This window comes from Suricata suricatta, chromosome 6 (assembly GCF_006229205.1).
Source record: "Suricata suricatta isolate VVHF042 chromosome 6, meerkat_22Aug2017_6uvM2_HiC, whole genome shotgun sequence".
Taxonomy (NCBI): domain Eukaryota; kingdom Metazoa; phylum Chordata; class Mammalia; order Carnivora; family Herpestidae; genus Suricata; species Suricata suricatta.
In genome coordinates, this window is record NC_043705.1 from 29,260,897 (window position 1) to 29,283,899 (window position 23,003).

At 38.7% G+C, this 23,003-nt stretch overlaps 1 protein-coding gene across 2 annotated transcripts in view; it reads left to right on the forward strand.

Moving 5' to 3' along the window:
* Nucleotides 1–23,003, forward strand: part of CTNNA1 (catenin alpha 1) — a 178,818-nt gene that overhangs the window by 67,134 nt on the left and 88,681 nt on the right. For both annotated transcript variants that reach the window (XM_029941997.1, XM_029941996.1), the window contains exons 6-7: nt 5,218–5,487; nt 8,627–8,830. In XM_029941997.1, the coding sequence (XP_029797857.1) occupies nt 5,218–5,487; nt 8,627–8,830 (474 nt within the window). The remainder of the gene's footprint in view (nt 1–5,217; nt 5,488–8,626; nt 8,831–23,003) is intronic.

Consider the following 23,003-nt stretch of genomic DNA (forward strand, 5'->3'; position numbering starts at 1 on the left):
TCTGTGCAGACAGCCCTAGTCCAGAAAAGGGTTATTTCCTCAAGAGCACTATTTGGGTATGAGATATATATATGTATATATATATATATATATACTAGCTCCTTTAGTGTCCCTTAGAAATGCTAAACCTTCTAAGGTCTGGTGGCTCTTTGGAATTAACTGTAATGTTTTTCTGGAGCATGGTGTGGTGATGGTAAGGATGTTGCTGAAAATAATAATGAGTAACTCTAAAAAGGTATTTACTGTGTGCTACATACTCTTATAAATCCTTTATAAATACACATTCATTTAGTCTTCACAGAATAGTCTAAGGTACATACTGTAATTGATCAGATGCTCATTTATTTATTTATTTATTTATTTTTAAATGTTTTTTAAAATTTATTTTTGAGAGAGAGAGAGCGTGAGCAGGGGAAGGTCAGAGAGAGAAGGAGTCACAGAAACTGAAGACAGGCTCCAGGCTCAGAGCTAGCGGTCAGCACAGAGCCTGACACGGGGCTCGAACCCATGAACCATGAGATCATGACCTGAGCCAAAGTCGGATGCTTAACCAACTGAGCCACCCATGCGCCCCAATCAGATGCTCATTTTAAAAAAACGTTCATTTACTTATTTTTGAGAGAGAGTGCGAGCATGAGTGTGTGGGGGCCAGAGAGGTAGAGAGAGAGAGAATCCAAAGCAGGTTCCGCTTTCAGCTCAGAGCCAGATGACGGGCTCGATCTCTTGACATGAGATCATGACCTGAGCCTAAAGGAAGTGGCTTAACCAACTGAGCCGCCTAGGTGCCCCCCTCGCCCCTCCCTACTCATCTTCAGAGATGAAAGAACTGGAGTATACGGAGGTTAAATAATGTGGCAAGGTCATTCATCTCGTCAGAATTGTAGCCAGGTTTTTAATCCAGTCTTTCTGGTTCCAGGGGCAGAGATGTTGTCTGTTCAAATGGCTTTTACAATCCTTAGTGCTTAGAATATTGCCTGGATATGGTAGTATTTAATGAACCAAGTGGGTAAGCCATTTTGCTGTGCTGCAGATCCATCCTGGAGTAGGATTCTAAATGTGGTCCTAATCTATTATTTTCTTGAGCTGGAATATAATTTGCTCACTCTTAAGTGTTGAATTTCCTTTAGACTGCTGCAGGCTCTTCTTTTACTGTAAAATAGATAGCAGAGGTGGGGATGGGCCAGCAGTGACCTTAGTCCCTTTGAGGAGAACTGCATGTGCCTCCTATGGTTAGTTCTGTCTCTCAGTCCGATAGAGATGGCTTGCATGTTTACCCAGAATGCTTACCCTGTGCTGGGTGGTATATATTCCACCAACCCAGGTACTAGAGCTTGTTGAAACATTTGCTAAAAATGTAATGCTTCTTACCTAGTCTCTGAACTCTGACTTTGATGATTTTTTTTCCCTGAAAGCTTGAACAGACACAGTGGTAATGGATAGTAATATATTTTATGTGTAAATAAACCTGGACCAGCTGGGTTTGCCTTTGGACCTTTTCTTTAAGTGTAGTTGTTTGAATTCAAGAGAAGATACCTGATCACATATATTTATGGCTACAATTTTATATTAACAGTATAAAGAGAGAAATGAGAGGACACTTTTACTTGAATTTCCAGCTCTTGGGTAGAAGGAGTGCTCTAGATTACTTATCAGTCACTACATGTGATAGTTGAAATTACGTTGAAAGCAGTCATTTCTTCATGTTTTCTGTTTGTTCCTGAGTGTGCTTGAAACACAATTGGATTGATAAAGTTTGGGAGTCATGAAGGCTAAAATAGACCAAGGGACTCTAATTTCATAGGTAATCTTTTATATTCCTTAATAGCTCATTTTTTTTCACCAGTTCCTTTAATAGCTAATTTTTTTCACCAATGTGTATTTATAAAGGGTTTATAAGAGTATGTAGCACACAGTAAATACCTTTTTAGAGTTACTCATTATTATTTTCAGCAATAGCTCATTGATTTCACCAGTGTATCATTGTTACATAATTTGAAAATAATACTTAAGATTATTATTCTTAGTAAATAGTGCTGCCTTATGGTAGTTCCCATTTTCCTATGTTTACTTAACAAAATCTAGTTTTTGAATTTTTTAAAAATGCTTTTTATTCTTTTGAGGGAGAGGAGACAGAGCATGAATGGTGGAGGAGCAGAGAGAGACAGACAGACAGAATCCAAGGCAGGCTCCAGGCTCGGAGCCACCAGCAGAAAACCCGATGCGGGGCTCAAACCCACGAGCTGTGAGATCATGACCTGAGCTGAAGTCCGATGCCCAACAGACTGAGCCACCGAGGCGCCCCTAAAATCTAGTTTTTTGTGTGTGCTATGGCAAAAGTAGTTCTTGAGAGAAAGCTGAACACTTTGGCAGTTAGGACAAATGATGATATGTTGTTGTCATTTTCATCATAGATTAAAATATATCCCCCTTACTTGGTGCATAGGAATCTATCAGGCATAAATTGTGATGAGGACAAGAGCCCTTGCCCCTTATCACAGCTTGAATCTTGAGATGCTCACCAATTCTCTAAATCCATGGGGTCCTGTTTCTGAATATTTTACCTACTCTAGTTTTCAGGAAGGTAGAAGTTCTCATACCAGGCCAGGCAGTGGCTTTAGGAAAGTCAAGTATTGAATAGTAATTCTGGCATCTATTAACTTCAGGTGACCACAGGTGTCTTTGGTAACCTTTATAAGAGACGGTACTGATGTAGGTTATAGATACTTCGGGAAGGATTCCAAAGCTAATTGCAGAACATTTTATAAAACAGAGGACAGTCTAAGTACTTAGATGCAAATGCGTCCCTAGAAGGCTTAAATGTCTCTGAGGTTGTGGTGATGGCCAGGCATTTAGAAAATGCCACACAGAATGTGCGCACTATCTGTTTTAACTTAATGGTTAGCCTTAACCCCCTGTCATAGCTCGAATATTGAAATGATCACTGATTCTCTAAATCCACAGGGTCCTGTTTCTGAATATTTAGCCTAATGTACTGTGCTACGAGGCATTTGGAGTGCTGGGAGCTCTTACTTGCAATTCAGATTCCAAATGAGAAAAGAATTCTAGGAGGAAAAGTAAGCTGTCATATTGTACAAGGTTTGAAAAATGATGCAAACCTAAAATATATAGTGAGTTGAAGGATCAGAAAAAGAAGCCAGTTAGGTGTGTCTAATGCTTAATTAGGAACTCCTCTAAAAACGTGAGCCATTAAATGCCTACGTCAGACTTCAAATTGAGTTACTGACTTTGGCCTTTCGTAGTTAATTTTCTCTTACTGTTTATACATGTGATATTCTTTTAAAACATTTAAATTTGTACTGTAGGGTTTAGTTGGTGCAATTAACATTAAAATTATATTCACAGGTAAAATAGAACAGATCTGGTGGTTAGGATTATCACTTCTATTTCTCTTTGGTGGTAGTAATACATATTTACTAAAGATATAAGTCTCTCCTCCCCTTCTCTTGAGCACTTTGAATAACAATGGGATACCAGAAATACCCTCTTCCTATCTTGCTTATTTGTCACTAATTTGGTATCACTTATTTGTCACTTAGTGTATATACACTTAGCCTAGTAGATGTCACTAGTGAGAACCATGCTAGGAACCTCAAGTTTTTTTTAAACTGTGGACTATAATTATGGTGTAGAGGAAGTTGAAAAGGAGAGTTTCACTTTGGACTGCATGTGTATAGAGTATTACAGTAAAATGGAATCTTTTGAGAGAGCAAGCGAGCGAGCCAGTAGGGTAGAGGGGCAGGGCAAGAGAGAGACTCTCAAGCAAGTTCCACGCTCAGCACAGAACCTGACGTGGGGCTCCATCCCAGGACTCTGGGATCATGACCTGAGCTAAAATCAAGAGTCGGATGCTCAACTTACTGAGCCACCCAGACACCCTTTTGGATTAAAGTCATGGAGCACATGAGTCTCAGTTCTATGCCTTAATGACCTATGTCCTGTGGCCATCTTTGGGATGGGGAGTGGGGGGGGTGGCGGCATGGTGTGTGTGTATGTAAGAGAACAACCTGCCTCATCCTCACCTGGTTGGTTTGCACAGTTCATGTACACTTGTGCTATCCCAGCCCAAATTCACCAGACTCTTACAATGAACTTTTTATGACTTAATGACAAATATTCAAACTATGTGTATATGAATAATTTTTCTAATTTGATTAGAATAGGTACATACAACTTAATGTAGTTGTAATGAAGGTGCTGGTTATTTTTATGCATTGAGTTTTAGTTGGTGCTGTGCTAGGTGGTTTACAAGCATTATCCTGTTTGAGCCTCAGGACAGTTAGAAGAGAAATATATTATGCTTCTATTTTACAGAAAGAGAAACAGTATGGGGATTTTATTTATTTTATTTTATTTTTTTAAAGAGTTTTATTTTTAGGTAATCTCTACACCTAATGTGGGGCTCAAACTTAGAACCTAGAGATCAAGAGAGTCTCATGTTCTACTGACAGAGCCAGCTGGGTGCCCTGAGGATGGAGATTTAATTAAAATTTTTTTTTTAATTAAAAATTTTTTAAATGTTTAGTTTTGAGAGATAGAGAGCATTAGCAGGGGAGGGGCAGAGAGAGAGGGAGACACAGAATCTGAAGCAGGCTCCAGCCTCTGAGCTGTCAGCATAGAGCTTGATGGGGGGCTCGAACTCACGGACCATGAGATCATGACCTGAGCCGAAGTTGGACGCTTAAGACTGAGCCACCCAGGTGCCCCAAGGATGCGGATTTTAAATAAGATCATGGAGGTGCCCGAGTGTCTCAGTCGGTTAAGCGTCCGACTTTGGCTCAGGTCATGATCTCCTGGTTCGTGGGTTCAAGCCCTGCTTTGGGCTCTATGCTCACAGCTAGCTCAGGGCCTGGAGCCTGCTTTGGATTCTGTATCTCCCTCTCTCTCTGATCCTCTCCTGTTTGCGCTGCCTCTGTCTCTCAAAAATAAATAAAACCCATTAAAAAAAAATTAAGATCACAAAAACCAGGTAAAAGTAGAGCTGGAGATTCAAATCCAGGTCTGTTCGGTTTGGAAAAGTTTGAACTTTACATACTGAGCCATGCTGCCTCCTTTGTTATGAAGCTACACTGTTAATGAAAGGATTGTGTCTAATTAGCAGAAAGTCTAACTTTTCAGCAGTTACTGACAATTTTTTTTTTTTTTTAACAATTAGAACCCATATAAAGACTGCTCCAATGTCTTGTTTGTCTTTTACAGGAGCTGAAAGATGTGGGCCATCGTGATCAGATGGCTGCAGCCAGAGGAATCCTGCAGAAAAATGTTCCGATCCTCTATACTGCATCCCAGGCATGCCTACAGCACCCTGATGTTGCAGCCTATAAGGCTAACAGAGACCTCATATATAAGCAGCTGCAGCAGGCGGTCACAGGCATTTCGAATGCAGCTCAGGCCACTGCATCAGATGATGCCTCCCAGCACCAGGGTGGAGGAGGAGGAGAACTGGCATATGCGCTCAATAACTTTGATGTAAGTTATACTTGGGGAGAAACTTCAAGTTCTCAACCATCCCCTCAAAGTTAAGAGAATTTCTAGGGAAATGTGATCAGGTTTCTGCTGAAAGTTCAATTTCTACTTAGATTTATAATCTATGTCAAAAGAAATTTTAGGATTCTTCAGTGTATTTGATATTGACTTGGCCTACAACATTTTTCTTGTTCTTTTCCTTTTCTTTTGTGTTAAAATTATTAATTCTTTTATGTAACTTCTGTTTACTATGAGGTCATTCTCTGTTGAGGATATGAGTTTGGTTGATTTCACCCAGGATTTTAACCTTTTGGTAGATGTAAAGTTCTCTGAGATACAGAGGCAAAGTGTATATAGACTCTGCAGTCCCAGGGCTGACAGTCTAGTAGGAGAAACAGATACATCATAAGTGATTACCACAGAAGTGTCTTCAGTGTTAATCTCACTTGTCTGCCTAGATGATATATACTTCTCAATAAGGATAATTAACAAAATTTAATCAAGCAGAAGGAAATTTGGGCCTAAAATACTTTCTTAGCTTAATTCCATATAATTATCTTTTATGGTTGATGCTCTGGATCTATTTTTTTAATGCATTCTCTGTGCATACTGTTCTATGTATCAACTCTAAACTTAATTTTTTGGTGGGTTTTGTGTGTTTTTAAAAACTTCTACCCACAGTGCCTCAAGGCTTCCAGTAGATGGCAGCAGTTTAAGATTTAAAAAAAAATTTTTTTTTTTTTAAGCCAACTGGTTGGGTTACATAAAAAAAATATTTTTAAAATTTTTGAGAGAGACTGAACATAAGTGATGGTGGGGCAGAGAGAGAGGGACACACAAAATCCATTGCAGGCTCCAGGCTCTGAGCTTCCAGCACAGAGCCCGATGCGGGACTCAAACTCAACAACTGTGAGATTATGACCTGAGCCTAAATTGGACACTGAACCACTGAGCCACCCCTACATTAAAAAAAAATTGTATTGATTGATTGATTTTGTATGAGTGGGAGAGGGGCAGAGGGAGAAAAGAGAGAGAATCTCAAGCAGGCTCCACACTGTCAATGTAGAGTCCCACGTGGGGCTCAAACTCATAAACTGTGAGATCATGATCTGAGCCAAAATTAAGAGTTGATGGCTTAACTGACTGAGCCCCCCAGGAGCCTCTAGATTTTTGTTCCCTCTTCTTCTTCCATTAAAAAAAATTTTTTTTAACGTTTATTTATTTTTGAGAGACAGAAGCAGAGCATGAGTGGGAGAAGAGCAGAGAGAGAGAGAAGCAGACATAGAATCCAAAGCAGGCTCCAGGCTCTGAGCTGTCAGCACAGAGCCTGACATGGAGCTAGAACTCATGAACCCTGAGATCATGTGTGCAGCTGAAGTCGGCTGCCTAACTGACTGAGCCACCCAGGTGCCCCTACATTTTTTTTTAAATTAACATAAGAGAAAATTGCTTTCCCTGTCATCAGCATCTTTTCATAAGTAGGAATACTTGGAAGTATAGAGTCTATATAATGGAGTGCATTTTGTTTTAAGCAGTTTTTCCTTTATCTTTTCTTACTTTGTCTCACCCTTTACTTTGGCTTGGGTGACTGATCCTTGCTGATGTACATGGCTGATTAAGACTTCATAAATCATAAAGACTGTTAATTCTACAGACCATGGTCTTAGGACTACTTTTTACCCTGGAGCCATAAACATTAAATGACATTTTAGCGGACTTTTACTGTGCATCTTACAGTTTATTGGCAGTTTTTTCCATCCTCCTCGAATTTGGCAGTCTTAGGTATTGGCTTCTTTGAAGGCACTAAGGATTACATTTTGCCCTAATTTGAGTAGTAACTGCCTGAGGCCACTTAACCTCTTAGGACTGGAGTGAAACTTTATATAATGAGGGGGTTGGGCGAAATGATCACAGACCCATTGTAATTCAGTTACTCTATTAAAATACTATCACCATTCCTTCCTCATTCCTTTTGGTTAGAAGGCATTGTGTATTCCGTTTTGAATACACAATAAAAAAGAAAAAATCAGTTAAAATGTAGGGTAATAATGAACTTGAGGCATTGCATTTTCAGTTTTGAAACTGAGGATTCTTGGGAAGGGAAAGAAAAAATAGATGTATACTTACTGGCAAAGGGCAAGCCTTTTTAAAGGAAAAACCTGGCATTTAACTTGAAATGAGGGGGTAAGAATAGTCCTTATAAAGAAAAGTTAAATGCAAAATATTTGCACAGACATTTACCGGTGTCAGAATAAATTCTATCAAGCAGAAAAGTTGGAGGGAAGCAAGTAGCTTTTGTCCTTGGTCTATTGATGTTTTACCTTGTACTTAAAGCTTGCTTGTGATCTGACCTCATATATTACTGGTACCTGGATTTAAGTGGAGTGGGGGCAGTGAAGAGGAGACAGAGTGAGGATTTCTTCTTACTGGGGCAGTTATATGTCACAGAGTGTCTTTGTTGGGATGGATTGCTAGCATCTCTCACAGATCAGCTGGAAGCTTTTAAGTAAAGAAAGCCTCTAATTTAGACATAACAGGATAAATTTGCCTGCATTGTTTACACAGTTAGATGAGATGTGTAAGATGAGGAAAATAGATTGGAATTGATTATAAATGCATTCCTTTCTGAAACTTTGAGGCTTAACCGACTGAGCCACCCAGGCGCCCCTGAAACTTTGAGGACAGAGTCATTGTTCTGTTTTTATTTTTTTCCTGTGAAATAGTTTGGCTGATGTCCTGTAGCAGTTTTATGTTCTTTACATAGAAAAGGAAAAGAGAGCTAACTTATTTTCCTTGCAATTCTCATTTGGTAACTTCCACTAATAATGTGCAAGCTGACATGTAGATGTTCAGATTCAGTAGCATAAATATGATTTTTATACTGACATAATTTATATTTGCATTTGTGGTCTATCTTATCTAGGCTCCATTCAGTTGGAAGTATGCTTATAGTTCCTTTGAGGACAGTCATTTACCATAGGCCAACTTGTAGGTCTTTCCTCTACCAGGAAGTACAACTTCCTTTTAGGCATTGGAGTTTTTGTATTAAATCCTGATGTTTCTGATCAACACTTTCCTCACCTCCTTGAATAATGGAGGGAACAGAGATGAGCACTAAGATTCAGTAACATTTTCTTTGCAGAAACAAATCATTGTGGATCCCTTGAGCTTCAGTGAGGAGCGCTTTAGGCCTTCTCTGGAGGAGCGCCTAGAAAGCATCATCAGTGGGGCTGCCCTCATGGCTGACTCGTCTTGCACACGTGATGACCGGCGTGAGAGAATTGTGGCAGAGTGTAATGCTGTCCGCCAGGCCCTGCAGGACTTGCTTTCAGAGTACATGGGTAATGTGAGTATTAGAATTTTTCTTTGAAGTAAGAGGGTTTTTTCGTAACATATGATGGATCTGAGATGCTTAAACATTTTTCTTCAAATGTTTCTTTATTTTTGAGAGAGAGAGAGAGAGAGCGCGCGTGCGAGTGAGGGAGGGGCAGAGAGAGAGGGAGACACAGAATATGAAGTAGGTTCCAAGCTCTGAGCTGTCAGCATGGAGCCTGATGCCTGGGCTTGGACTCACAAACTGTGAGAACATGACTGGAGCCAGAGTCGGATGCTTAACCAACTGAGCCACCCAGGTGTCCCTGGATCTGAGATGTTTTAACTAAAAATGACAAGTGCATTCTTGGCTCTTTGACCCTTTAGGATGGGGCAGAAATTTCTAGGAATGCATAAATAAAAGGCTTTCTCTGTTCCCCAACTTATTTCTTTTTTAATGTTTATTTTTGAGAGAGAGAGAGAGAGACACACACACAGAATCTCAAGCAGGCTCTAGGCTCTGAGCTGTCCACACAGAGCGTGACCGGGGGCTTGAATCCACGAACCATGAGATCATGACCTGAGCTGAAGATGCTCAACTGACTGAGCCACCCAGGTTCCCCTCCCAACTTTTTATGCTGAAAACTTTTTAACTTGTGAAAATCATACAGTGAGCACCTATCTTTTATCTAGATTCACTAGTTATTACTTAGACATATGTGCATGTTTGTGTATACAAATGTATGGTTTATTTGTATAAACATATATATATATATATACACATAACATTTTTTTATGTTAAACATTTGGAAGTAAGTTGCTGACATTGTGTTGCTTAAGCACTAAACATTTCAGCCCCCATGTCCTACAGATAATGGCCTTCAATATCCTTAAAATTTCCATTATCACATCTAAGTGGCCATCTAATTTTGGGCAAAAGGGAATGGTGAAAATATTTGTAGTTGATAATTTTTTTCATGAGCCATATGGAATGTCATGAGAATAGGTAATTACCAATTAGAGCTGTATTAGGCAAACTGAGCAGTAATTTTGAATTTTTAAGGTTTGTGTTTAAAAACTGGTAGAGTAAGAAAACCCCAGTGTTGTAAAAAATATTTTTCCCCCATAGGTTATCCTGTATCTAATGACTTTTATCTCTCTTGTCATTATCTTCCTTTTTCCTTCTTCAGTTTCAGTTGTTTAATGCTTAGAGTTATTAAAATTTACACCTGTACCCATATTTATTGTTGCAGAAAAGGAGTAAATTAAATAAAATTTATATAAAATAATTTTAAGGGAAAAGGAACAATACTAAGTGGTTTTTACTAGTGATTTTTTCTGTTTAATGCTTTTCAGGGAAAAGTCTTGGTACTTTCTCATTTATTCATTTGCTGTACATCTTATTTGTTCACTTATATGCCTATATATGTGAACGTATAATAGTGAGTCATGATGGAGTACCTAGGGTGAAGATGAATGCCTTAGTGTGTTTATCTTGTTTCTACCATATTGTGAAATTAGTGAAGCATATTGAATTTTTTAAGCCATTGCTATGTTTTGATCATATGCAGTCTACCTCAGAAAAATGAGATTAGAGGCTTAGTTAAATCAAATGGAAAAAGCAGTTGATCAGTCACAGTGAAAGTGTGGTGCACATTTAAAAATCCTTATCTAAATTTGAAAATTGGAAAATATAAAAAATGAATAATTTGAAGAATCGTTCATGATACTAAGAGTTTTAAACAGGGGTGTGCCTGGGTGGCTCATTTGGTTAAGTGTCCCTTGATTTCAGCTCAGGTCATAATCTCACCATTTATGGGTTCAAGCTCCATGTTGGGCTCTGTGCTGACAGGGTGGAGCCTGCCTGGGATTCTGTGTCCCTCTCTATCTCTGCCCCTCCACCTCCCCCGTTTGTTGTCTCTGTCTCTCTCAAAATAAATAAACTTAAAAAAAATTTTTTTTAAAGGTTTAAACAGAGAAACAATGGACTCAGTACGTGTGTGGATCAGTTATCTGCTATCACATGTAGTATGTTAGTGGTTTAAAAAAAAAAACAAATGTAGTTACGATTAGGAAAATGCTTTAAAAACAGTCTTTGGCGGGGAAGAATATGTGATAAGTTTGTTCTTATGGCCCCATGAGAGAGCTTCCTAACCATTCTGCATATAAGAGCTTCCTAATGATCCCTTGAGTCTTTGGGTTGGTTGGATTTTGTGCTAGTCATCTCTAGTAGTGAGTAATCTTTTAGTTTCTCTCCAGAGTGTCATACAAGTAATATCTTCAGTTTGTGCCATGGATGTAAATAAAGGTAGGAAACACTCATTTCTACTTGAAGATCTGGAGACTATAACATCACTCTTACGTAATAATATTTTATTATGTAAGGAAAACTAGAACAATGATCTTTGGTTGGCTTAAATATAAAGATTATGGTGGAAATTTTGAAAGAAATTATTTTGAGATTCAGATTATATTTTAGAAGATCATCTATGGGCATGTTTTTCTTAAAGATAAAAATATTTAGTTCCTTTGTGTTGATCCATGTAACCTTGAGCAGGCTAGGTGCTGTCAAAAGTGATGGAGTGAAGATGAGGTGGGGGTGGGGGGAGAGGGCAATGAAGTACACTTTGAAAGGTTAGTAAGTGATAGGGTCTGCAAGAAGCAGTAGCAACTGGGGTTGAGTTTTGCTTATTTTTGAAGCATTCAAAAACATTTAGAACCTTTGGTAACAATCAGAACTTAACCAGCAATGTCTGCCTATCACTTCGTTTATCCTGAGTATGTGTCACATGCAAAGTCATGTGCCGGGGCTCGGTGTAAAAGGAAGAATGATGCACTGATCCTTATAGCACGTATAATAACGACTGTTTTTTACTAGTCACTATTTGTATAGATAACATAAAATCTTGCCATAGTTTCTGGTCTTGCTTCTTCATCCTGTGTTGCCACTTACTAAGTTACATTGGTTTTCCCTCTGCAGCAGTGATTCTGAATTTTGGTGCACATTAGAATCCCTAGGGAACTCTAAAAGAAATCTTGATGTGCAGGTTATACCCCTTTTAAATCAGAATCACTGAATTGAGATCCAGGTGACAGTATTTTTAAAAGTTCTTCAGGTAATTCCAATCTGTAGTTAAGGGAGAGAAACGCCTCTGATGGTTTATTGCATTTGTCCTCTTCTGTCTTCAAAGCCTTTGCTGTATTCTAGGCTTTACTCAATTTCTCCATTTTGTAGTCTGTTCTGGTTGCTCATACCAGTCTGAGCTCATACCTTCCGTATGACATAGTTCATTAAGTGTTTGAATTTCTCATCCTACTTTAAAACCTTACCTGCTCTTGCTTCAGGGCCCACATTTCCCCCATCTCTTCGTTGAAGGTCCATTCGCACTGCACCATTCTGCATCATTTCTTTGCTACTTGAAGTTTTGTACTGAATTGTTGACTTCCTTGAATTGTTGCTAAATTGTATTTTCTTTATCCATGTAATTTCTGTAACTGTGTCTTAAGCTTTTAAAAGACAGGAAACATTTTTAAAATACTCTTTCAGGGACTAGTATAATACTAGAGGAGGTACTCAGTAAGTGATTGCTTTGTAAACTAACTCATGTTGATTTGGGAGAATGAATAAAACAAACCGTTTTGGATACTTATGGTGGTAGGGATACATGAGTGAAAAAAATAAAAAAAGATCCTTCCCCTTATGGGCCTTATATTCTAGGAGGTTATAAGGAAGGAGGCCATGGGTGGTTTACCTCTACTTCCTGTAGATTTCCTTAGTATATGGATGACATCTGTAGAAAAAATTAAACTAACTGCTCTGAAACAAGCAGTGAGGCAAAGTGGTATCCTGGGTCATGTAGAGTTAAATTTAGTTCATCAGGTGAGAGCCAGACTCCTTAAAGGCTCCAAGGGCCAGGAGGCCAACAGCCTTTATATTTGTACTTGCATTGTGGTTATACGTGTAGGAGGTTACTTTTGGCTGTATTGCTAACTTAACTGTACAGAGAGCTAAGAGATATTGATGTTAAAAGTAATGCATTTGACCCTTACTTAACATTATGGAAATGCCTTAGATGCACGACAATAGAGGTCTTTTGACATTGAATGGATCTTGGTGGTTCCGCAAATAACTTCAGGTTTCCTTGAAATGAAATGTGGTTACTGTGGCTAAGTTTAATTTGTTCCTGCTCTGTCAGCTTAAGGTTACGCCAGGGCGGGTTCTAGAGAAAGAAAAACAGCTTGGATGGGTATTGTAACCTTAAAAGGTTTAAAAGTAAATGGATTGAAATTAAAATGAAATATAATTGAATTTTTAAAATTACCACTTTATTTTTTCATAATTGAAAGTCATTCATCTGCATTAAATTACTGAACCACCACTACTGTATTTAGGAATATGCATTCTAATTTCCCACCCCTATTTTGTGTGGAATGTATCTTTTATTTTAAAATAGTTTTTACCCTCTTGTTTTTAATGTTTTGTTTATTTTGCGCCCGCGCGAGGGAGAGAAAGAGAGAGAGAGCGAGCGCGTGCGCGGGCGCGTGCTTCAGGCTCAGAGGGAGACGGAGAGAGAATCCTAAGCATGCTCAGAGCCTGACGTGGGCTCTGTTGAGGGATAAGCTGATTGTTAATTTGTTCCTTTCTCCCTTTATTAGGGCATCTGCTTTGAGTTGTTTTCCCAGTAGTAGAATTTGCTATAACCACACTTAATTTGTCTTTGTTACCACACCCATCTTCAAACCCCCTAAACTCTGAAAAAATAAATAAATCAAACTCTTCTTCTCCACTCCTTCACCCCTATATCTGAAAATACTTAACACAGTATTTGAAGCATTGAAGACCCTCAGTATTTGAAATGAAATCCGTTTGGTTTTGGCCTAAGCAGTCAGTCAGCAGTTAATGGTTGTTGACTGATTGGAGTTAGGACTTAAAATTGGGAAGAACAAGCATAGGATTTGGGGTTGAGTAGCAGCAGCTCTTTGCCATCCACGGGGTAACCAGTAGCCATGTGGCTGTTGAGTGTCTGAATATGACTAGTTCATACTGAGATGTACTGTAAGTATAAACTACACATCACATTTCAAACAGTGAGTACAGAAAAAAGGATGTAAAATATCAGTAATATCTTGATAATATATTTTGGATATATTGTGTTAAATAAAATCGGTTAAACTTTATTTCTTTTTATTTACGGCTACTAGAAAATAGTTTTTATAATTTGTTCACATTATATTTCTCCTGGGTAGTTCTGACTACTGGTAACCAGGCTCCTCATTCAGTGTCCAAAATGGTACAGTATCCATATCTAGTAGCTATCATAGCTTGTATTTTTCATACCTAAAACTTTAGTTTTAGACAAAAAGAAAAATAGGTAGAGCTTAAGATCCTGTGAGGATGATGTTGCTTACAGATAAGTTTTATCTTTGTTCTTGCCCACAAACACTGGCTGCAGTGGTGTTAGGATCCTAAACGAGGAATGCAATAACTGGGCATTGTTTGGTATTGTGCTGGGCATATATTTGAGGGATTTGATTATGTTACTATAGCAGGTATAAACTTTTTATTTGATTTGGATAATAATTTGATATGGGATGTATGAATAGGGTGCAGTTAATATTCACTTTCAAAGATATATTGTTACTGTAGTGAAGGGAAGCACTTAATTTAGATGCTAATCTCTTCTCAGTTTTGCAAATGTCTTCCTGGAATCACTTTTGGGTAGCCAGAGCTTCCCAGCTTTTGAAGGAGTCTTCGAAGAGCTTGTTACTACATTACTTTGTGCTGCATTTCTTATTTTCAAAATTAGAATAGCTTACTCTTTTTCTGATTATAATTCTATGTTCATTATATATCACGTGTAATCCTACCACCTATTTTTGGCGTCCCGTATTCCAGCCTCCATTGTGCATAGTCTGTAGATGTACATGCGTATCTCTTACCATTTCTTCTTTTTTTCTTAAAAAGTAAGGATTATCTGCATATCATATGCCATTGTGCTAAAAGACATACATTATTACTTATTTTACTGCCATAAAACCCTTATTCAGTTATTTACTTAAAATGACATATAGGGTGCCTGGGTGGCTCAGTCAGTTAAGCATCCGACTTTGACTCAGGTCATGATCTCACAGTTCATGGGCTCAAGCCACGCATCGGGCTCTGTACTGACAGCTAGCTCAGAGCCTGGAGCCTGCTTCAGATTCTGTATCTCCCTCTCTCTCTGACCTTCCCCTGCTCGCACTGTCTCTCTCTGTCTCTCTCCAAAAAAAAAATTACATATACATACAGCTGAGATCTCTGACCTGAAAGTGAACTCTTAAAAAAAAATTTTCTTTTAATGTTTATTTTATTTTTGAGAGACAGAGCACGAGCAGGAAAAGGACAGAGAGAGAGGGAGACACAGAATCCAAAGCAGCATCCAGGCTCTGAGTGGTAAGCACAGAACCCAGTGTGGGGCTCGAACCCACAAACCATGAGGTCATGACCTGAGTCAGAGTCGGCCGCTTAACCAACTGAGCCACCCAGGCGCCCCGCAATTCTGAACTCTTAATACTTCTTTAAAAAAAAATTTTTTTGGGGTTTGTTTATTTTTGAGACAGAGAGAGATCCAACATGAGCGAGGGAGGGGCAGAGAGAGAGAGACAGAGACAGAGACAGAGACAGAAACAGAATCCGAAACAGGCTCCAGGCTCCAGGCTGCCAGCATGGAACCTTATGCTGCCAGCACAGAACCCGATGCAGGGCTTGAACTCATGGACCGCAAGATCATAAACTGAGCTAAAGTTGGACACTCAGCCAACTGAACTACCCAGGCACCCCTGAACTCTTAATATTTCTGTCATTGTTCATCTTCATAGCAGCAAATAGGATTTTACATCATCATCTTCGATGGCTGTGCAGTTTTCCACGGTATCGCTTTATAGATGACTGTTCTGAAATTAAATACTCCACCCTAAATAAGATAAACCCAGGTGTGGTATTGCTGCTTGAAGTGAACGGAACAGGAAAGATTTTTACAGTGTCCTCTCAAGCTAGGATCTCTGGTGTCACTTGAGTGTTATAGATGTTTCACTTGGCTCTGTGATGTGCAGCTACCTGAGCTTTGTTATGTATTATGCTAGATTTCCATCTTTGTTTGAATCTTTGGGTTTCCTGCAATAAACTGTTTCCCACATTGCTAGTTCATAGTTCTGTAGCTGTGCTTGGGTATGATTTTATTGATTTGTTAGTGTAAGCTTTTCTGTGAGCTGCCTAGCATATTTGGGAGAATTTAGACATAAATAGATGCTGCATTGAATGCAAAATTAGAGCATGTCTAGGACTTGTTTCTGTTGATGGAGCAGCACTTATTTAATTTGGAAATCTTAGTTGTCAAAAATTGTATGGTTTGTCTCATGGTGGGAGGTGAAAGGTTTAAAAGAACTTAACTCTGAGGAGGACCTCTCCCTGAGTTGTAGTTTGTGTTGCTTTCTAAGAGGTTCAAGATACTTGCTATGTGTGGTACTCTGCCATTAAAAATTGTGGTATTTATTTAATAGGTATGTTCTTAACCTTTTTTGTACAGAAAGATGCACGTTCATATGTTATATGAAATGGTGCTGGCCTAACAGAGCAATGGTGGAAGGGTCTCTTGAGATTAGGATGATGGAGGAGGCATGGAATCCTGCCCAGTGTCAGGCTGCAGATGGATTAGGTTTTAGGCTCTGTGAGATTGCTGTTAGGTCATCCTTGATATTACCTTTTGCTCTTCGGATATCGACGGGCTTGAAAAGAGTTTATATCAAAGAATGTTGTGGATTAAAAGGTTAAACCTCTAAATACATCAGTATTAGTAAATGTTGTTATGTGGTGGGGTAATAGGCAGTATAAATTTTCTGTGTTTTTCTCCACATTTTTCGACTGTTTTTTTATGGTCATAATGACAAAAGTAAACAGACACTTATGCATCTTGAAATTTTAGTCGTTGTTGTTTTTAAGATTACATTTTTATGTAATTTATGAACCCAGCTTGGGGCTTTAACCCAAAGCCCCAAGACCAAGAGTCACAATCTCCATTGACTGATCCAGCCAGGTACCCCTTAGGTTTTGTTGATAACCCTGTACTGTGTTTATTTTCAAGGTATTATTAGTGTGGGAAAATTGAGAATTTTTTACTTTATTAAGGCCTTGATTCATCTAAGATAATAATTCATTCAAGACTAGTTTGAAGTCTTGAGTTATGTGGGTTTTTTGTTTACTATAATTACATTTCTAACAAGTGTTGGTCAAAATATAGTTTGTTATCAAATGTGATAGTGATTGCATCATTCTTTTCTTGAATTCTTTATCCAAATGATTTTTATTATCATTTTTTAAATGTTTATTTTTGAGAGAGTGCATGCATGTAAGTCAGGGAGGGGTGCGCGTGCGCGCACACGCACACACACACACACACACACACACACAGACATAGAATCTGAAACAGGCTCCAGGCTCTGAGCTGTGCGCAGAGATGCGTGGCTCGAACTCAGGAATGATGGAATCATGATGTAGGCCAGAGTCAGACACTTAAGTGATTGAGCCATCCAGGCACCCAATCCATGTGATTTTTGACCATGAAAGTATAGAATTTTAAAGTTTAGAATTTGAAAGTGACATTAGTTGTCCAGGGCAAGGGTTGACAAATTACAGTTCTCAGGTCATATCTGGCTTGCTTCCTAGTTTTGTAAGTAAGATTTTATTGGGACACAGCTCTGCCCATTTGTTTACTTATCTATGACTACTTTCCCACTACAGTGGCATAGTCAAGTAGTTGTGATCTAGAATATATGTATGTGTGAAACATGTAAAACTAAAAGTGAATGGCCTCTAAAGCCTAAAATATTTGCTCTCTGGCTGTTTACAAAAGTTTGCTGAGACTTAATCTACTCCAGACAACTAAATTTTTTTTAGGTTCTAAATTACAAAATCAGTTTCTTGAATAGATATAAGACTATTTAGGTTATCTGTTTCTTCTTAGGTAAATGTTTGAATTTTGTGACTTTAAAGGAATTGGTCCATTTTATCCAGTTAGTCAAATTTTATATGCAAGGAATTGTTTGTAGCATTCTCATAGTATGTTTTTAATGTTTGTAGGGAGTCTGTAGCCATATTCTCTAATTCTTTTTATAAATTAATTATTTATTATTATTATTTTTAATGTTTTTAATTTATTTTGAGAGATAGAGACAACAAGAGCAGGGGAGGGTCAGAGAGAGAGGAGACACAGAATCCGAAGCAAGCTCCAGGCTCTGAGCTAGCCATCAGCACAGAGCCCAGTGCGGGGCCCGAACCCACGAACTGTGAGATCATGACCTGAGCCAAAGCCGGACGCTTAACCAACTGAGCCACCAAGGTGCCGCTAAATTAATTTTTTAAAATGTTTATTTTTGAGAGACTGAGAGAGACAGTGTGAGTAGGAGAGTGGCACAGAGAGGGAGACCAAAATGTGAAGCTGGCTCCAGGCTCTTAGCTGTCATGTCAGCACAGAGTCTGACTCAGGGTTCAAACTCACGAGCCATGAGTACTCTTCACACTCTTCATAGTGTGATGCTGTACACCATGTACAGTAAGCTGATGCTTCCATAGAATAGGACTTCCTAAAGCTTGATCAAGTAACTTCTCCAGAGCTGCTTTCTCAGCTGTAAAACAGGTCCATTAATGACTGCTCTTCCTCATGATCTTATTAAAAGGCACAGAGAACTGATCCAACAAGGCCAAGTAAAATGATGAAGAGGGGATAATGGGTGATGGTGTTAAAAAAATTTCAAAATGCCTTGAAAAAGAAAGAGCAGTAAATGAAGTATAGCTAAGAGCAAGGTAAACAGGGATATCCTGAGACTGAGGCTGTTCTCGCTCTCTTTTTATTATTATTTTTTTAATGTTTCTTTATTTTTGAGAGAGGCAGAGCAGGAGTGGGGAGGGTTACAGAGAGAGGGAGACACAGAATCCGAAGCAGGCTCCAGGCTCTGAGCACAGAGGCTGACACAGGGCTCGAACCCACAGACCATGAGATCATGACCTGAGATGAGGTTCAGATGCTCAACTGATTGAGCCACCTAGGCACCCTAAGGCTGTTCTCTCTCTTAACGAGTGGCAAGTCCTTCCTGGTTTTGTGTGACAACTCCCATTCCTTACTGCCTTCTTTGTGTAGCAAAGAGCCATAGTGGCAGTCCACACCCCCAGTCTGCATGATCTTTAGTTCATACGTTTAAATCACAGATGTCAAGAAGTGTCTTTTTCCCTCCTTTCTTAGTGGAGGGGAGTGAGTGGTAGAGAATAGATAACTTACTTGACAAGAACATAAAACTATGAAGTCCTATACATGTGAAAATTGGCATTGTTTTAGAAAGTTGTAATAGATTTCCTTTTTCCTCATTTATTTTGTTTGGCCCAAAGTTGTCATCTGTTGATAATAAGAAATTAATTCATGTAAAGTGTTGTAATTGTTTAAATGGGCAAACTAGGTGTTTGGGGAGGCTACCTGCTTATTTTATCTAGAATGCCCATATGTGACACACATTAAACCTTATCAGTAATAACTTTCTTCCTTTATATTTTCTGTCCATTGATCTTTGTTTTTTAAATGTTTATTTAAGAGCAAGTGAGCGAGGGGCAGAGAGAGAGAGAGAGAGAGGGAGAGAGAAAATCATAAGCAGGCTCTGTGCTATCACGACAGAGCCACACGCAAGGCTTAATTCCATGAATGATGAAATCATGACCTGAGCTGAAACTGAGTTGGATGTTCAACTGATTGAGCCACCCAGGCTGCCCTGTCCAGTGATCTCAAAGGTTTTTTTTTAATTACATATTTTAGAAGACTTCAGGTAGTTAGTAGAAACTCTTGAGTTTCTAAACTGTCCTTGCCAGAGACAGGTATAGTTCATTGTGCTAGGAAATTTCTTTTTCTCTCATTTCAGGCCTGCTTTCTTGAACGTTTCTTTGGTTTTCATATTTCTTAGTCATAATATAAAATTAGAAGGGTGAAATTCTGTGGAATGTGATGTTTTCTTCTCTAAGTGAATGCCCTTATTCTTTCTGTTTATTTTGGGTTGAATCTGTGTTCACATCTGATGACTGCTAAGTAAATGCTTAACAGTCACTAAATAGCTTATTTATTTTAAATCAGAATATGGATATTTAGAACCAAAATCAGTTCTGAGACTGCTGAGAACTGATTTTGTTGGGTCATTCTCTGAAAATGGCACTGGGACCTTTTCATAATGGCGTAATTTGGAGACATACTGTAAGAAAGATATTTTCTTATAGTGATTTATGCTAAAACATCTGGACAGTAAATTGTCTTACAAGTATTATTTTCAGATGTGTTGAAATGATTGGCCTCCTGTTCGGGTTTTATTCCAGTTGCAGATTGTCTGACTTTCGGTTTTGTAAAATAATTTGCATTTTGTAATTGTCTACCAAATAGAATGCAGTGTAGCATTTTATTTCAAGGCTTCCTTGCTAATTGTCCTTTAAATTTAATGTCAGAGCACATACTTGTCCTGAATTACTTCTTTCTACTTTGGGGGAGAATTATTGGTTTTGTGGATTTAAATATGAAGCTCCTCTTCTAGGAATTAAAAGATTTATGTTTTGGCTTGCCTTTGTTTTGTGTCTATATGAACATTGCTTATTATTCCTTGGTATAAAAAAACACTGAAATACTGTGTAAGAAAAGTTGTAAATATTTGACCAGTGATACCCAGTTATCATCTTTAAAGCTCATAATCATAAATATATTTGTTGCTGGGAAGCAGAATTTGTTTGTCTTACTACTTCTTTTTTTTTTTAAGATTCTGTACTGTGAAAAATACATTAAAACCGTTATATGTGGGAAAATTGGTTTTTAAAAGTTGGTTGTTCATATAAATACCCTTAGTGACTTCCCTTGGGATAGAGGATCCCCTTGCCCCCTTCACTTTTTTAAAGTTGCGGGTTTTTTTTTTAATTAAAATTTCTTAGTTGAGGAAATGGATTCAAATATGTTAGGACATTTCTTGGTCTTTCTTTCTGTCTCTCTTTCTGTCTTTCTTCTGTCCTCCCTCCCTCCCTCCCTTCCTTTCTTCCCTCCTTCTTTGTTCATTTACAGAGAGAGAGAGAGAGAGAGAGAGAGAGAACACGCATGTGTGATCTGGGGAGAAGCAGAGAGATGGAGGTAGAATCTGAAGTAGGCTCCATGGTGTCAGCACAGAGCCTGATGTGGGGCTCGATCTCAGGAACTGTGAGATCATGACCAAAAATCAAGAGTCCGGATGCTTAAGTGACTGAGCCACCCCAGGGCCCCTGGGTTTTCTTCTTTAAAGCAGTTTTAAATTTTATAACATTCAGGAAAAAAATGAGTATTAAACTGGAACTTTCTAATAAAACAGACTCTATTGGCTAGCTCTTCTTTGCTATATCTATAGCTCTTTCATTTTGGCAAACTCTAGAAGTTAAAATAAAAAATTTTTTTCTATTGACTAGGGTTTCCCATTAAATGCAAAGTTGGCTGTTTCCTTAGAGCCACCCTGAATCAAGAATTACATTAATTTTAGGTTATAATGATGAACATCAGTAACTATATATATATACACACTTTTTAAGGCTTTGGTCAAGTGCTAGTTGTTTTTTTTTTTTTTTTATAACTCTCAAGAGTTGATAAGATTTTAACATCTATAATAAGCATTTTTTTTTGTTGTTTGTTTTTTGTTTTTATTTATTTTGGGTACAGAGAGAGATAGAGCATGAGAGGGGGAGGGGCAGAGAGAGAGGGAGACACAGAATCTGAAGCAGGCTCCAGGCTCTGAGCTTGCTGTCTGCACAGAGCCTGACGCGGGGCTCGAACCCACAAATGTGAGATCTGACCTGAGCCGAAGCCGGCCGCTCAACCGACTGAGCCACCCAGGCGCCCCAAGATTTTAACATCTAGATATGAACATAGGTTTACAGAGAATGGTACATACAGGAGAAATCCTTATTAAATGACACAGTGTTGTGGATTTGTTTAAAAATATTCCAGCAACAAAATAACATCACAAATGAAACAGGAAAGCAGAAGGTTGATGGTGGTTAAAGCTTGGTGACATTGCATAAGGAATTTGATTTACTATTCTTAATCCTTTTGTACAGGTTTGGAAAATCCCACAGTAAGTTAAAAAAAAAGACATCTCATCATCATTATGGTTATTTGAGTAGTAGTCAGGATATTAGATGTCTAAGGACATACGTCCTTGCGATCTTTACTGCCCTTCTGAGGACATTTGTCTGTCTTGCAACCGCTTGAAGACCATCCAGCCCCCTTCTCAGTACCCCCAGTTCATAGGCTGGCCTGTGTTGTCTCTTAGGCCAATTAGATTCTCTTGAGAATCTGTAAGGGAAATTAATGAGAAAATGATACAATTAGTAAATGGGAACTGAAGCAGGAAATTATGACATTAGAGTCATGAGGGGTCATGGCAGAGTGAATTTGTGATTGAGCAGCAGCTATGAATTAGATGGGCAGCATAGAGGGTAAGAATGGGTCAGGTATTTGAGACTGGAAAAGGGTGTAATCAGCTAAGAAGATCTAAAGCTGCCTATATCATTACTTTTTTTTTTTTTATGTTTATTTCTTTTTGAGAGAAATAGAGTGTGAGCTGGGGAAGGGCACAGAGAGAGGGAGACACAGAATCCAAAGGAAGCTTCAGGCTCTGAGCCGTCAGTACAGAGCCCAACGTGGGACTCAAACTCACAAGCTGTGAGATCATGACCTGAGCCGAAGTCAGATGCTTAACCAATTGAGCCACCCAGGCACCCTGCCTGTATTGTTACTTGTAAGGCTACTTGCTGAGCTGTGCTTGAGTTCTTGTACATTTGTGTCCTTTATTACTAGATTCAGTTTCTTTTTTCTCCAAAAAGAAGCAGAACTAGTGTATTTATTGGATGATGCAGCTTTCTTGACTAAATTCTTAGTAAGCACTTTTTTAGAAGGTAGAAAATGGTTATTGCTTAATCATTTAGGCATTCCATGATCTGGTTCCTCAAGCATCAGCATAGCCATTGCCCTCCCTTTAGTAATTTCTTTCCCTTTTTTTTTGTTTTAAGTTTATTTATTTTTGAGAGAGAATGAGGCAGAGCCAGAGAGAGAGTGAGCAGGAGAGGGGCAGAGAGATAGGGAGACACACCATCTGAAGCTGGCTCCAGGCTCCAAGCTGTCAGTAGTGTCCAA